The sequence below is a fragment of the Aotus nancymaae genome, unplaced genomic scaffold (genome assembly GCF_030222135.1).
Source record: "Aotus nancymaae isolate 86718 unplaced genomic scaffold, 86718_ANA_hifiasm-v0.15.2.pri h1tg000059l, whole genome shotgun sequence".
NCBI classification, from domain to species: Eukaryota; Metazoa; Chordata; class Mammalia; order Primates; family Aotidae; genus Aotus; species Aotus nancymaae.
The window spans coordinates 7934712-7948824 of record NW_026988473.1 but is presented as its reverse complement, the minus strand read 5'-3'; the positions used below and the strand labels follow the sequence as shown (position 1 = coordinate 7948824).

General features: G+C 57.8%; 1 protein-coding gene across 3 annotated transcripts in view; it reads right to left on the bottom strand.

Moving 5' to 3' along the window:
• The window catches only part of AHNAK (AHNAK nucleoprotein), a 104796-nt gene extending 90717 nt beyond the window's left edge, over window positions 1-14079 (bottom strand). Inside the window, exons 1-4 of one of the 3 annotated variants that reach the window (XM_064364810.1) lie at window positions 13933-14079; window positions 1767-1862; window positions 1241-1397; window positions 351-538 (exon numbers count right to left, since the gene is read on the bottom strand). In XM_064364810.1, the coding sequence (XP_064220880.1) occupies window positions 351-538; window positions 1241-1397 (345 nt within the window). In that variant the 5' untranslated portion in view covers window positions 1767-1862; window positions 13933-14079. Of the gene's footprint in view, window positions 1-350; window positions 539-1240; window positions 1398-1766; window positions 2605-13932 lie in introns of those variants that run through there. The other 2 variants (XM_064364809.1, XM_021676922.2) reach the window with 2 other exon arrangements.
• Window positions 14080-14113: the final 34 nt, after the last annotated feature.

The window sequence follows — 14113 nt, the reverse complement described above, 5'->3', positions numbered from 1 at the left end:
AGAGGAAAATGGTGTCTGAGGTAGAGCTGGGCACCTGTGAAGTCATTTCAAAGATTCTTGCAAAGCAGCTGACCTTCCTCCTAGGATCTAGGACCAGGCTGCAAAGTCATTCCCACACTGTGGCCACTCTGAAGAGACTGATGGAAGACACTGAGGGGCAGCACAGCCACATGTCACATGAGAACAGACAGAAACAGGGTGGCCAAGATCTCAAGAGAGTGAAGACAGGTGAGAGGAGGAGAAAGAGCAAAAAGAGAGGCTCGGAGGCTCATGGAAGGCTCAGGAGTGGGGTCTGGAGGCCGGCATGGCCGGGGGAGCTCAGGGCACAGACGGGCCGGCAAGGTACTCACCAGAACGACTTCAGAGCTGCGGGAGCTGAAGACTTCATGGGTCCAAGTCTGGCCAGGCTCAGGGGACCGGTCACCCTTGCGGTGCAGCTTCAGGCCCACTGTGTGGTGCCCCATGGTGTTCAGCAGCTGGGTCACCTCGTCCGACTGCAGGTTGTCAAAGTAGATGGTGGCACCCACAATCTGGTCCCCTGAGCAGGGAAGAGCAGGAAGCAGGTGAGGCCCACAGAGCTTCAGGAAAACAGCACACAGCCACCACACACTGCGCACCGGACTGACTTCATCTCATGACCACCCTGCAAGGTGGGCATGGCAATACTCATCGTATGGGCATGGAAACTAAGGCTTAGAAAGGCCAACTCGCTGGCCAGGTGCAATGACTCATGCCTGTAGTCCCAGCACTTTGGGAGACCAAGGTGGGTTAATAACCCGAGGTCAGGAGTTCGAGACCAGCCTGACCAACATGGAGAAACCCCATCTCTACTAAAAATACAAAAATTAAGCCAGGTGTGGTGTGGTAGTGTACGCCTGTAATCCCAGCTACTCAGGAGGCTGAGGCAGGACAATCGCTTGAACCCGGGAGGCAGAGGTTGCAGTGAGCCAAGATGGAGCCACTGCAGTCCAGCCTGGGCACCCAAATCTGCAGAGCTAGTAGGTGGGAGCCAGATGTGAGGTCTCCACTACCCCGACACAACTGCCTCCCCTGAGGACCACAAGTGACAGACACAGAGTGACCAAGGGAGGGCAGGGCTTGGGTACCAACCACCCTGATGCCACTGGGAACAGGCCCTTGGCAGTCACTTGCCCATTTCTGCCTGCTCCCTGCCCTTCCCTCCAACACCCCCACCTACCCTCAACCTTCAGCACCCAGTCTGCACCCTGGGGTGACTTACCCTCCTTGACCACCCCAGTGCGGGCCGCAGGGGAGTTCTGCATCACCTCCTGCACAAAGACGCCGTCGTCCCTCTGGGCGATGGTCAGCCCGTGCGAGCCGCTACCCTGCCAGTTGGGCAGCAGCAGCTCCCGGGTTGTCTCCTCCTCCTTCTCCATCTGGAACAAGGTGAGGAAGTGGAGCTGGGGTCAGTGGGGGTGCGAGGACATGAGGACATGGGAAAGCCAGCAATCTCTGGTGCTGTGAACTCCAGGGAGTGGGAGCGTCTGCAATGCACCTGCCCCTGCTGCCAGTTCACCCGCCAGGTGAGGTGTTGGGGGTGGGGCAATTCATCTCACGTCCTTCCACTGTGGAAGTTCTCCCAAGGCACAGCAGAAAAGATGGAAAGGAAACAGCGGATGCAACTTGCCCCAGAGGTAGCCAGCCCTTCTCCCTGCCCCCAACGGCCCCAGCCTCCCATCCACACGGGGCCCACCCTCCCCACATCCCATCACCTCCGCCTCTCTCTGCCCCTCCTGGCTACTGACCTTTGCAGGATTCCACTCAGGAGCAAATGCCTTGCCAGGAGCCCACCCCTCTTTCCTCTCTTCCCCTTAGTCTCTCTCGTCGGGAATCTTCACAACCTAGGGAAAAGTTCATGATGATGCTCGCACTCCAGTCGGCAGCTGGTAGGCTCCAAGTCCCCACTCAAGGGACAGCCAGGTACTCTGCTACCCAGGCCAGCCCACAACCGCCGTCAACCCGACCCCCACCACCGCCGTCAATTCCACTTGTCCACGACTCTCCAGCCTGGCTTAGCAGAAAGGGGCTTCAGAGGAACCAGACTCGGAGTCAGAGCCTGGCTCTGCTTCCTCCTAGCTGTGGGACCCTGGGCAGGACACTTCAGCTTTCTGAACCTCCATTTCCTCATCTGTGAAAATGGAGACAACAGGCCAGACACGGCGGCTCACATCTGTAATCCCAGCACTTTGGGAGGCTGAGGTGGGTGGATCCTCTAAAGTCAGGAGTTCAAGTCCAACCTGACCAATATGATGAAACCCCGTCTCTATTAAATAAATAAATAAATAAACAAATAAAAATCAGCCAGGCGTGGTGGCGAGCACCTGTAATCCCAGCTACTCGGGAGGCTGAGGCAGAAGAATCGCTTGAAACTGGACGGTGGAGGTTGCAGTGAGCCAAGATCGCAACACTGCACTGCAGCCTGGGTGAAAAGAGCAAAACTTCATCTCAAAAAAAAAAAAAAAAGAATGGAGAGAATAAAGGAGAAAGAAGAGAGCACCGGCCGGCAGGAGCAGCTTCACATGCACGCTCTCACCACACGCTTTTTATTTTTTTGAGACAGGGTCTGTCTCTGTCACACAGGCTGGAGTGCAGTGGCATGATCACGACTTACCACAGCCTCCACCTCCTGGGCTCAAGTGGTCCTCCCACCTCAGACTCCCGAGTAGCTCAGACCACAGGCACGTGCCACCACAACTGGCTGTTTGTATTTTTGGAGAGATGGGGTTCTGCCATGTTGGCCAGGTTGGTCCAGAACTCCTGGGCTCAAACGATCCTCAAGTGCTGGGATTCTAAGCAGGAGCCCTGCACCCGGCCTCTCGCTACATTCTCAACCACAGCTGCAAGAGGGTGACATTCCCGTGCTCATTTCAAAGACAGAGATTGAGTCTCTGAGAGCACAACTTACCCGGGGTACACATGACAGCCCAACTCTGCTGGGCTTGGACCCAAGTCTGTAACTCCTTTGCCTCCCCACACTAGGTTATAACAGGCAGGTGACTCCTCAGAGGCTGCCTCCAGCAGGAATGGCAGTGTCCCACTTCCCTCAGTAACAGACTAGGGCCACCTGGTCTCACCCAGCAGCTGGGAGCTCTGGGAGCCCTGCCACCAGCAGCTGCCTGAACAAAGGAGGCCCCGGCCCCACCAGGCACCACCCAAGCCCTAGAGGCTAGAGCCCAGCTGAATCTGCCTCGGGCCATGGTGAGTCGGGGCCCACTGGCTGCCCACACCACGCCCTGAGCCAGGCCCCTATAGGTGCAAGCATTTAGGAACAAATTCATCCTCCAGCCACAGGATGAGCTGTCAGCTGCAGGCACCCTGGAAAGACACCAGGCAGGACTCTGCATAGGGCCACAGACTACAGCCACCCGCACAAAATGGCGACAGCAGCCACCACTTGAAATGGTGTGGGGGATACTATCGGTCATGGGGAACCTAACCCAAAGCCCCGCCTTTGGCTGTTTACATCCAGAAACTATCAGCAGTCAGTCAATGCCTGCATACCGGCTGCCTCCATATGCCCAACACTATACTTTGCACTGCAGAGGGAACCGGCCAGGGATGGACACAGCTGGGCCCAGCATCTAATTACACGCTGGCATCAGACGATGACTTCACGTCACTCACGCACATACGTGCCAGACAGGGAGATTTAAGACTCAGTTCCCGCTAGGCGCAGTGGCTCAGGCCTGTAATCCCAGCACTTTGGGAGGCCAAGGCAGGCAGATCCCAAGGTCAGGAGATCGAGACCATCTTGGCTAACACGGTGAAACCCCATCTCTACTAAAAATACAAAAAACTAGCCAGGTATGGTGGCACACGCCTGTAGTCACAGCTATTCAGGAGGCTAAGGCAAGAGAATGGCTTGAACCTGGGAGGCGGAGGTTGCAGTGAGCTGAGATCTTACCACTGCACTCCAGCTTGGGTGACAGAGAGAGACTCCATCTCAAAAAAAAAAAGACTCAGTTCCTGTCCCAGATACACATGATGAGCAAGGTGTACTGGCTGTGACTGATTTTGCCGCAGAATATTCCAGAAGGCTTGGGAGCCTTCTGGGGGAAATGAAATATACATGGGGTCTTTTCTTTTTTTTTTTTTTTAAGATGCAGTTTCACCATGATGGCCAGGCTGGTCTTGAACTCCTGACTTCAGGTGATCCACCCACCTTGGCCCCCCAAAGTGCTAGGATTACAGGCATGAGCCACCGCGCCCGGCCACTACATGGGGTCTTGAAGGTACTAGGGGTGACCTCTGAGGGTGGGACTGTGTCTCCTGGGAATGTGTGGGCACTTAGCAGTTCCCGACTCAGACAGATCACAACATGGATGAAAGAGAAACGCAAGGCCTGGCGCGGTGGCTCAAGCCCGTAATCCCAGCACTTTGGGAGGCCAAGGCGGGTGGATCACGACGTCAAGAGATCGAGACCATCCTGGTCAACATGGTAAAACCCCGTCTCTACTAAAAATACAAAAATTAGCTGGGCATGGTGGCGCATGCCTGTAATCCCCGCTACTCAGGAGGCTGAGGCAGGAGAATTGCCTGAACCCAGGAGGCAGAGGTTGCGGTGAGCAGAGATCGCGCCATTGCACTCCAGCCTGGGTAACAAGAGCGAAACTCCGTCTCAAAAAAAAAAAAAAAACACAGATCCCAGGCCCCGACAGCCATCCTCCCCTTTGACAACGCGGAGTGGGCAATGGACCGCCTTGTCAACACAGGTGCTGGCTATGAGGTGAGCAAAGACGCTGAGCCTGTGGGCTCAGGTGCAGACTGGGGAAAACACCATCTCCCCTCTGGCTACAGAGGAGGCTGCGATGGGAAATCACTCTGACCCTTCCCAGTGTGAAACAGCAAAGCTGGGGCTTCAATGGCACCTTGTCTCCCAGTGTCCAACCCTGCAGATAAGGAGCCAGGCAGAGGCAGGGAAGGAAAAAAGATTCCAGACTTCATCTCTCAGACAGAACTGAAGGCACCCCTTCAGACAGCCCAGACACCCCGTCCTCCTCCTGGAGCAGGGCCCCTTTGCTCACCCGGCATCCTGGTGCTGTGCCAGCAGCCATCAAGGGGGAGAGAGCTAGCTGAGCCAGCTCTCCCTCACCCACACCTCGTCCCCACCCTCCCTCCTTCCCTCCCTCCCCAATGAGTCACTGCAGCTGGCTGCAACAGCTCCAGACCTGCAAAGGGTCGCGCCTAAAACCCCAAGGACAAAGTGTCTCCTGGGCCAGACCCCCAAGTGCCAGAGGAACCAGGACTCCACTGCAGACAGGCAGGTGGCTTCCCTGCCAGGGCCTCAGGCAGGAGTCCCTTTTGAGGCCCAGGAGAGACTTGCTACCTGCCTCAACACAGGTGGCTCCTGAGGAGGGGAGAACCCATCCTAAGTAGAGAACGATCCATACACTTTGGCTCCAGCGAGGACTAGAGGCGTAGGATGAGAGGCTGCAGGTTGGCCATGGCAGAGCACCTGATGGCTTCCCGGCCAGGTGGGGCTGCCAGCCACCCTGCCTGCTCTGGCTCTGGCCCTGCTGTCCCAGCACAGCCTGGAGGGACTCCCCTCTCATCTGACCTGGGCCATTCAGTTGCAAGGAGGGGCGTGGAGGTACTGAAGGGGATGCGGAAGTAGGGGCGTGGGATACTATGTAGCCAGGGTTTCCTGTTCCTTGCATTTGGGTCCCAGCCCTTAGTCTCTCCTCCACCTCTGGAGCCTGTACCAAGCCAGGTGGCCCTTCCTTCTCCTCCCACACGAGTCAGGTTCAGCCAAGCTTTCCCCAGAGGCTGAGAGCTCTGCCCTGCTGCTACCCAAAGGAGGGTCTTTGGAGCTTTGGGGAATTCTGCATGATTCAGCCAACTGCCATAGCCACCTTGGGAACTGGAAGAGACCTAGAGTCGTGCCACCCAACACAGCGGCCACATGTGGCTATTTAAATTTCAATCAATTAAAATTCAGTTACAAAGCCGGGCATGGTGGCTCAAGCCTGTAATCCTAGCACTTTGGGAGGCCGTGGCAGGTGGATCACGAGGTCAAGAGATCGAGACCATCCTGGTCAACATGGTGAAACCCCGTCTCTACTAAAAATACAAAAATTAGCTGGGCATGGTGGCACGTGCCTGTAGTCCCAGCTACTCGGGAGGCTGAGGCAGGAGAATTGCTTGAACCCAGGAGGCGGAGGTTGCGGTGAGCCGAGATTGCGCCATTGCACTCCAGCCTGGGTAACAAGAGCGAAACTCTGACTCAAAAAAAAAAAAAAAAAAATTCAGTTACATTGAAATTTTAGCTCATTAACTGCACTAGCCACATTTCAAGAGCTCAACAGCCACAGGTGGCTACTGGCTACTATATTACCAAGGACACACAGCATTTCCCCCACTGCCGAGAGTTTTATGGGATAGCGCTGCCTGTTACTTAAGGATGGAGAGAGTAAAGCCCAGAGAGGGGAGAGAATGGGCGTGTGCTGGGGCCCTAGTCCCCAAGCCTGCTAGCCCACAGCAAGGTGGTCCTAACAGTCTCCCTCGTGATAGAAGGAGCAGGGCAGGGCTGGTCGAGGTGGCTCATACCTATAATCCCAGCACTCTGGGAGGCCAAGGCATGCTGATTGCTTGAGCCCAGGAGTTTGAAACCAACCTGGACAACATGGCAAGACCCTATCTCTATAAAAAATAAAAATTTTAGTCTGGAAGCAGTGGCTCACGCCTGTGATCCCAGCACTTTGGGCAGCTAAGGTGGGCAGATCACGAGGTCAAGAGATCGAGACCATCCTGGCCAACATAGTGAAACTCTGTCTCTGCTAAAATACAAAAATTAGCTGGGCATGGTGACGTGAGCCTGTAGTCCCAGCTACTCGGGAGGCTGAGGCAGGAGAATTGCTTGAAGCCAGGAGGCGGAGGTTGCTATGAGCCGAGATCACACCACTGAACTCCAGCCTGGCGCCTGGCAAAAGACAGAGACTCTGTCTCAAAAAAAATAAATAAATAAAAAGTTTAATTTTATTTTTAATAAAGAAAGAGTAGGGCCAGAGTGGAGACCCCCTAAGGCAGAGGATTGCTTGGAGGGCAGAAAAGATGGTAAGGCTGCTCCAGCTGCAAAGGTGACGGCACGCACGCCCGACACTGTGGGACAGACTGTAATTCAGGCCAGAAGCAGCAAGAGAACAGGCCATCCTGTCACTTCAAAACTGCAGAGAGCATGTGCCAAAGGGCAGGGCTCAGCCCATACCCTGCAGATTGTGGACAATGTCAAGGAGACCCAGGAGAACTACAGGAAGCAGATTCTCGACCCCGGCAGATGGCCTCTGCCAGAGGTGACCTCCAGAGGAGCTCCTTCCTCCACTGCCCTCGGAGAACGGTGCCCCTTCCCTGGAGAGCCAGTATAAAGACAGCCAGGATGGGAACCAGGCCAACTGCACTAGAAACAGCCTTGCAGCCAGCGTCAGTGTCGAGATGACAGGAATTGATATATACACACTCCCCCAGAGACAGACCACGGGCCTCAGTGCCCAAATGCACCAAACCAGAGGACAAAATACGCAACACAGGGGCACACGACTGTCCATCCACCCAGCACAGGCTGGACACAGCGGGCGACCTTCCGAGGGGGAGAAAATCACCCCCACCCACAGTGGGGAGGACATCAGCCACAGTGAAACCTCCACCCAGCACATCGGCACGCACATGGGCCAATCCACCCACTACACACACAAGGCCAAAGAGAAGCAGTCCCCATCCCAAGAATGAAATGACTCATGCCTAGAGTTAGAGACCCCTACCAGAAGGGAAGCCCCCAACATTCGGAATCAGGAGGGGAGAGAGGCTATTCAGAGAGACACACCCAGAAGACAGTATGCTTGCTCTCATAAACACTCTTCAGGAGGCAAAGAGGAACAGAAAGCTCCACGTTGAAAGAAAAACCCCACATACACAAGTAGAGAGAATTCTACAGAGCACTCTTGTGTGCCAGGGACTGTGCTGGCAATGTCTCACACCTGGGGTCTCATTCAAACCCCAAATGATGATGCTATGTGAAAAGAATTAATATCCTGGCCGGACACAGTGGCTCACGCCTGTAATCCTAGCACTTTGGGAGGCTGAGGCGGGTGGATTACGAGGTCAGGAGTTCTAGACCAGCCTGGCCAACATGGTGAAACCCTGTCTCTACTAAAAATACAAAAATTAGCTGGGTGTGGTGGCTTGTGCCTGTAATCCCAGCTACTCGGGAGGCTGAGGCAGGAGAATTGCTTGAACCGGTACCCAAGAGGTGCAGAGTACAGTGAGCCGAGATTGTGCCACTGCACTCCAGCCTGGGCTACAAAGTGAGACTCCGTCTCAAAAAAAAAAAAAATTAATATCCTTATTTCAGAGATGTGAAAACAGGCCCCAGAGATAAGACGGCTTGCCCAAGTGTGCGACAGAGTTGAAATGCAAGCCCAGGAGTGTCTGACCTCCCTAGGCCAACGATCTTTGCCCAGGTAGAGGGATAAAGGCAGAGGGAAATACACAGGAGGAGACACAGGAAAATCCACAGAGGAAGATGCACAGAAAAGAGATCTACATGGCCAGGCACAGTGGCTCACGCCTGTAATCCCAGGACTTTGGGAGGCTGACGTGAGCAGATCATGAGGTCAGGAGTTCAAGACCAGCCTGACAAACACGGTGAAACCCTGTCTCTACTAAAAATACAAAAAAATTAACTGGGCATGGTGGTGGGTGCCTGTAATCTCAGCTACTTGGGAGACTGAGGCAGGAGACTCATTTGAACCCGGAGGCGGAGGTTGCAGTGAGCCAAGATCGTGCCACTACACTCCAGCCCCAGAGACAGAAGAAGACTCCGTCTTGGAAAAAAAAAAAAAGAGATGTACACTGTAGTGAGAGCCAGAGGAACAGTGGGAAAATGGAGAGGCCTCCAAACCCGCTTCCCCACGCTCCAGCCTCAACCCGGCCCAACCTGTGGGCCGCAAACCCAGAATGGACAGTGCCAGGCATCCCAGAGCTGTGCATGTGAGGGGCCTTTTGCTTCTGGGACTTACTGAGGCTGGGTCCCCAGGGGGTCAGGACCCTGAGCTGCCCAGCCCCCAACCCACTTCTATCTAGATTTCTCTTGGGCCCCAACAGGTGGGAAACAAGAGAACGTCTCCTTCTGGGGCTCAACCGGCACCAGACACCCGCTAGAGGCCAGCACTGCCAGGACAAGACAAGCATTTCCACTGCTGGGAGATGGAATCAGTCATGACAGGGAGACCCTCGCCCCAAAGGAACAAGGAGAAACACAGGGGTGATGTCCCTTCCGGGATGCAGCTTCCAGACTTGTTTAGAAAAAACATTATGCCCATTCTAACTAGAGCAAAAGTGTGCAGACATCTCAGAGTCTAAGCCGGCATTAAGGACATTTACAAACCCACCTAGCTAATTCTCGGCAGCGTACAGGGAGGAGGGGCAGGTTAGGGAGGTGGAATCACCAGGAAGAATTAGACGAGCATGTTGCAAAATACACACAACTTGGGCGCTGGAGGCACCCCCAGAGAAAGGCACACAAGGAGACACACACACACACACACACACACACACACACCATGAACACATGGAGACCCTCAGCCGCATTCTCCACTCTACACAGCCCAGAGCAGCCTGCAGCCCCAGCCAGCCTTCACCGGCTCACAACAGACACCTGTCACGGAGGCCCCCACCTGTTCACCTGGTGCCTGTGCCCCTTGAGTCTGTACCTCCTCCTCTGTGTGTGCACCTGCCAGGCCCCCTCCCTGCTCCCTGCCCTTAGGAGAGGGAGGCACCACCCCAGTCACTACTCCCACCAGGAGGAAGTTTTTCCAGCCTTGTCACTCAGCCCTCTTCTCCCCATCACCCCCTTCCCCTGGCCCCTCACATCATGCTGACTTCCAGGGCAGCCCCCCACACCCTGACCTCGCCAGCTGGTTGCTTTCTGACTCTGCTGTGACACCTTTCTCCATCTCTCTCTACCCAGACTGGACCGTGCACAGCCCCCTCCCGCGCTCCCAGTGAGCTCTGAAGACCTGAAGCTCCAAGCTCTCACTTCCAGCAGCCAGGGAGATTCCTTCTTCCCTCCCTAGCCAAGAGGGACTCCCCACACTCCTTGTGGGAGGGGGTTGGGGACAGCATATTCTCCAGTGGGGAGTCCCCACACCTGGACATAGAAGCAGGGAAGAGTGGGCCTTTACCCAGGACCACTGGGATTCAGATACCAACTCTGAGGGTGGCGTCCCATAGGAGAGGGGGTGAAGAAGAACGCTTGGTCTTGCCCTGGGGGTAGATTACAGTTTGGGAGCTGCCTGTCTGCCCCACCCAAGGCTGGGATCTGGGGAGGACGCTGCTTGCTCTCCCCGCAGCGGTCGGGCCACGCTACTACAGGGGCTTGGGGCCAGGCCGCTCAGGCTCTGTCGCCAAAGGGCTGCCCCCCAGCCCCACCAGGACAAGTAGCGGTAGACAGGATCAGCTCCAGGCACTTCCCCTTCCCCCAGAACCTCCGCTCCAGCCCCCGGGGACCGGGCAGGATGCCCCTCCCTGACAGGCCGTGTGCAGTGCCTTGCTCAGCCTGCTCAGCCGGGACCTGCACCCCCAAGGCTGTCCTCAACCTCCCAGAGGCCTCTGGACACAAACTGCGGGCACAGATCTGTCCAGGACCAAGAAACTCACTTCAGTCCTTACCTATGACCCCTGCGGGCCAGCAGGAAACCGCCACCACCAGGGCAGAATGCCACTGCCATCCTCTGCCTCCAAGCCCCTCGACAATGCAGGTAGAGGTGATACATCCAGGCATGCTACAAGGGGATGGCCCTCACTCACAACTGGCTGGACACTCCCACAGGCAATGACACACACCTCACTCAGAGACACCGGCTGTGACATGGTCACAAGGATCTGAGGCCACAGCGGAGCGACTCCTGCAGTGCTCATAGTGACCGACCTAAGACTGCCAGCGACAGCCCAGCCGAGCCCTGGTGGGAACTGAGGCCAGCAGGGACGAAAAGGGGCTTCATTCCTTGGGAATCCTCTTGTGGTCCACCCACCTGCCTCCCACACTCCCACGGGAACACCCAGGAATGCTGGAAACTGTGTACTCAGAAAGTCCTGGGAGTCTAGCTGAGGGCCTGAGCCCAGGGAAATCCCAGCATAGATGAACCCATGGGGGACGAAGAGACGGAAGGAAGCCCTAGATACCTGCCACCGCCACCCCCATGTAGCACATTCTAATCCTCCCCAGCGGCCACCACCCTTCCTCAAACCTAAGCATGCACAGCATGTGGCCAGCCCAGCTCCGGGGAGAGAAACTCTGGGGCCTCCGGAATGGTGGGGGAGAGAGCCACACGGTTCCCATGAGGAGTAGGACGAGCTCTCCCGGTCCGCCTATCTGCCTGTCTCCAGGCGGTTCCCAAGTTCTGAAGGTAATGACCACACCCTAGAGACCCACACACCCCTCCGCCCCCACGGCTTTGCCCCAACTCCTCAAACCAGCTCCTCGGGCTCAGGGCGACCGGCTCTGCCGGGACCCGCCAGCCAATTCCAAGTCCAGCAAAAGAATCCAACCTTGGCAGCACTCGCCACCTTTCCCCAGGGCTTCTCGAGGGTCAAGATGACTCCAGGGACCCCCAGCTGCCTCCCTGCCCTGGGCTGACGCTGGCGTTCTCCCTCAACAGGCCCCTGTCTCCCACCCCAGGCCCTGCACCACGTCTGGCTGGCACAACTCCCCAACTCCGAGGGGTCAGCTCCTCAAGGAGTTCACAGACCAGGACCCCTGAATCCCTGCGGTGGGCCTCCTTTTCAGCCCGCATGACTTACGAGGCTCCCCATGTGTCCCTGTTCTCTGATCAGGGACATCAGTGTCCCTGTGCATAGCCTCTTAGGGTCAAAGGCTTTAGAGAGGGGCTCAGACAGTCTCTAACCACATCTGCAGCCCCCAAACCCTACGACCTCTCCTACCTCCACTCTCACCCTCCTAGTCCCCTCCCCACTACGCCATAGCTCACAGCTCAAAGAGGTGTCCCTAACTGCGGGGGCTCCCCTGTCCTCCCCATTCTGCACATGCCACTACCCACGCGGTGAGGGGTGGGCAGCGCTGCTGTCCCTAAGGGCAGGAGAAGGAAGCTTCCCCACATTCAGCTTCTGAAAGGAAGTGAGTGCCACACCCTGCCCCCGGGATTTCCCTCTTGGGGCGGGGATGAAAGTGAGAGCGAGAGCTACTCCCCAGAATTAGCCAGTATGGGTGCAGAGGCCCTTAGCCTTCCCCCACTCCCTCAACTTCACTACAACAGCCCCTCACTGTACTGCACAAAACCAACCCCACACCCACTATGCGCCGCGCTGTGCCGGGAAGGGCAAGCAGAGGGGAGAAGCCCTGCAATCCGAGGTTGGACTCTAACGAAGACGAGTTCAAAACCAATTACTGGGCTCCCGCAATGCCTTTCCACAAACCTCCTCCACAGAGCAGGGTACTCTGCAGCGACCGCACGCTACCTGGGAGCACCTCACCGCCACCGTCGCCGCGACGGGAGCCACACCCGGCGAAACGGGCAAGCACACACATCTCACACAACCCTCTGTGGCCTCATTGTGCAAAGGGGCCAGAGCCGTTCCCCACCTGGTTGTCTGGGCTCGGCTTCAACTGAGAACCCCCATCTGCCCCCTCCGCACACCTCCCAGCAAGGGGCACACCAGACCTGCTTGGGCCCCTGGAGTCCCTCATGGTCAGCGCCGCCAAGGGGCTGCGCCCCCACATCCCGGCCTGGTCACTGCTGGGGGGTGCCCGGCCCTGCCAGGGGCGGCTCAGGCCCTCGCACACTGCACACCCCTCCTCGCATGGGAAAGCCTTACATAACACAGCTCTGCACACACCCTGAGCACGCCGTCTTTCCAACCCCAGGCGGGACCTCGCCCCGGGCCCCCTCTCCTGGCGCGCACCGCTGGAGCGCAGGGTTCCAGCGAGCGCAGCTTAGCCCTCCTCCCACGCCCAGCCCGGCTCCTGCCCCCAACTCCCACACACAGCCCCTTCCTCCTCCCCTTTGCCCCTCACCACTCCTCCCCGAGTTCTGGTTTGAATTAGTCACCCGCTCCAACCACCACATTCCTCAGGCTGCTGGCGCCGGGCCAGGCGCTGGGGCGGGGGCCATCCCGCCCGGACGGGTTTGGGAGTTGGGTGGGGGGAAAGCGCCGCCTCTGAAGGGGAAGGGGCGGTCCCGAATCCTGGCCGCTGCACAGCACCCCCTCCTCGCCCACCCCAGCGTAGGAATCTCCCTAATTATGTCCCCCTCCCCACCCATCCCGCTGGGAGGTACACTGCAAACTTCCAGGCTCCGCGGCCCGAGAGGAAGAAGGTTTTCTGGAGCGGGGAACACGGAGGGGCAAGCCTAGGGCGGGGCAGCTAGAGGGGGCTGAGGGGCCGGTGGTACAGAACAGGGTGGGGCCTGGACGACTCGGGACGAGGTTGGGGCGGAGGTGCCGGGAGCGCGGAAGGACTGCCGAGGGGGCGCGCGGCGCAGGGGGCCGCGGGGGCGATCCCGGAAACTTCCCCTCCAGTAAACACGGAATCCGAACGGAGAAGCCCCTGAGCCACCGCCCCATTCAGGGAGAGGAGGTGGGACAGAGGCCACCAGGCCCGGAACCGGGCGCCCTGCCTTGCAGTGGAGCCAACAGTCCGCCCTCCGGTGAAATATGGAGTGAAGCAAAGCACTTCGGAGCGATTTTCCAACTTTAACTAACTTGCGCCCCAACTCCGGAGGCAGCGCTCCGCTCCCGGAGAGCGACGCGTCACCTCCCCGGGCGGCCCCGTTAGTTCCAAACTGAATCCTCACAGTGACACCCCCAGCTACGCGCCCCGCCGGAGCCCCGCAACCCGCCTCCCCCCACCCGCCCTTGGTGCCCCGGCCCCCGACGGCGCCCCGGTGCGCCTGGCACCCCTACCTGTGAGCTCAGCCCCAGGGCACAGCCATAGCCGGCGCGGGGCCCGAGGCTGCGGTGCTGCGGCTGCTGGCGGCGACGAGCCCCGGTCCGGGCGGGTCTGGCAGGGCGGGCGGTGCAGTCCCCGCGGCAGAGCAGCTCCGAGTGGCCGGTCCCCCGTGCGCGGAGGCGGCTCTTGTAACTC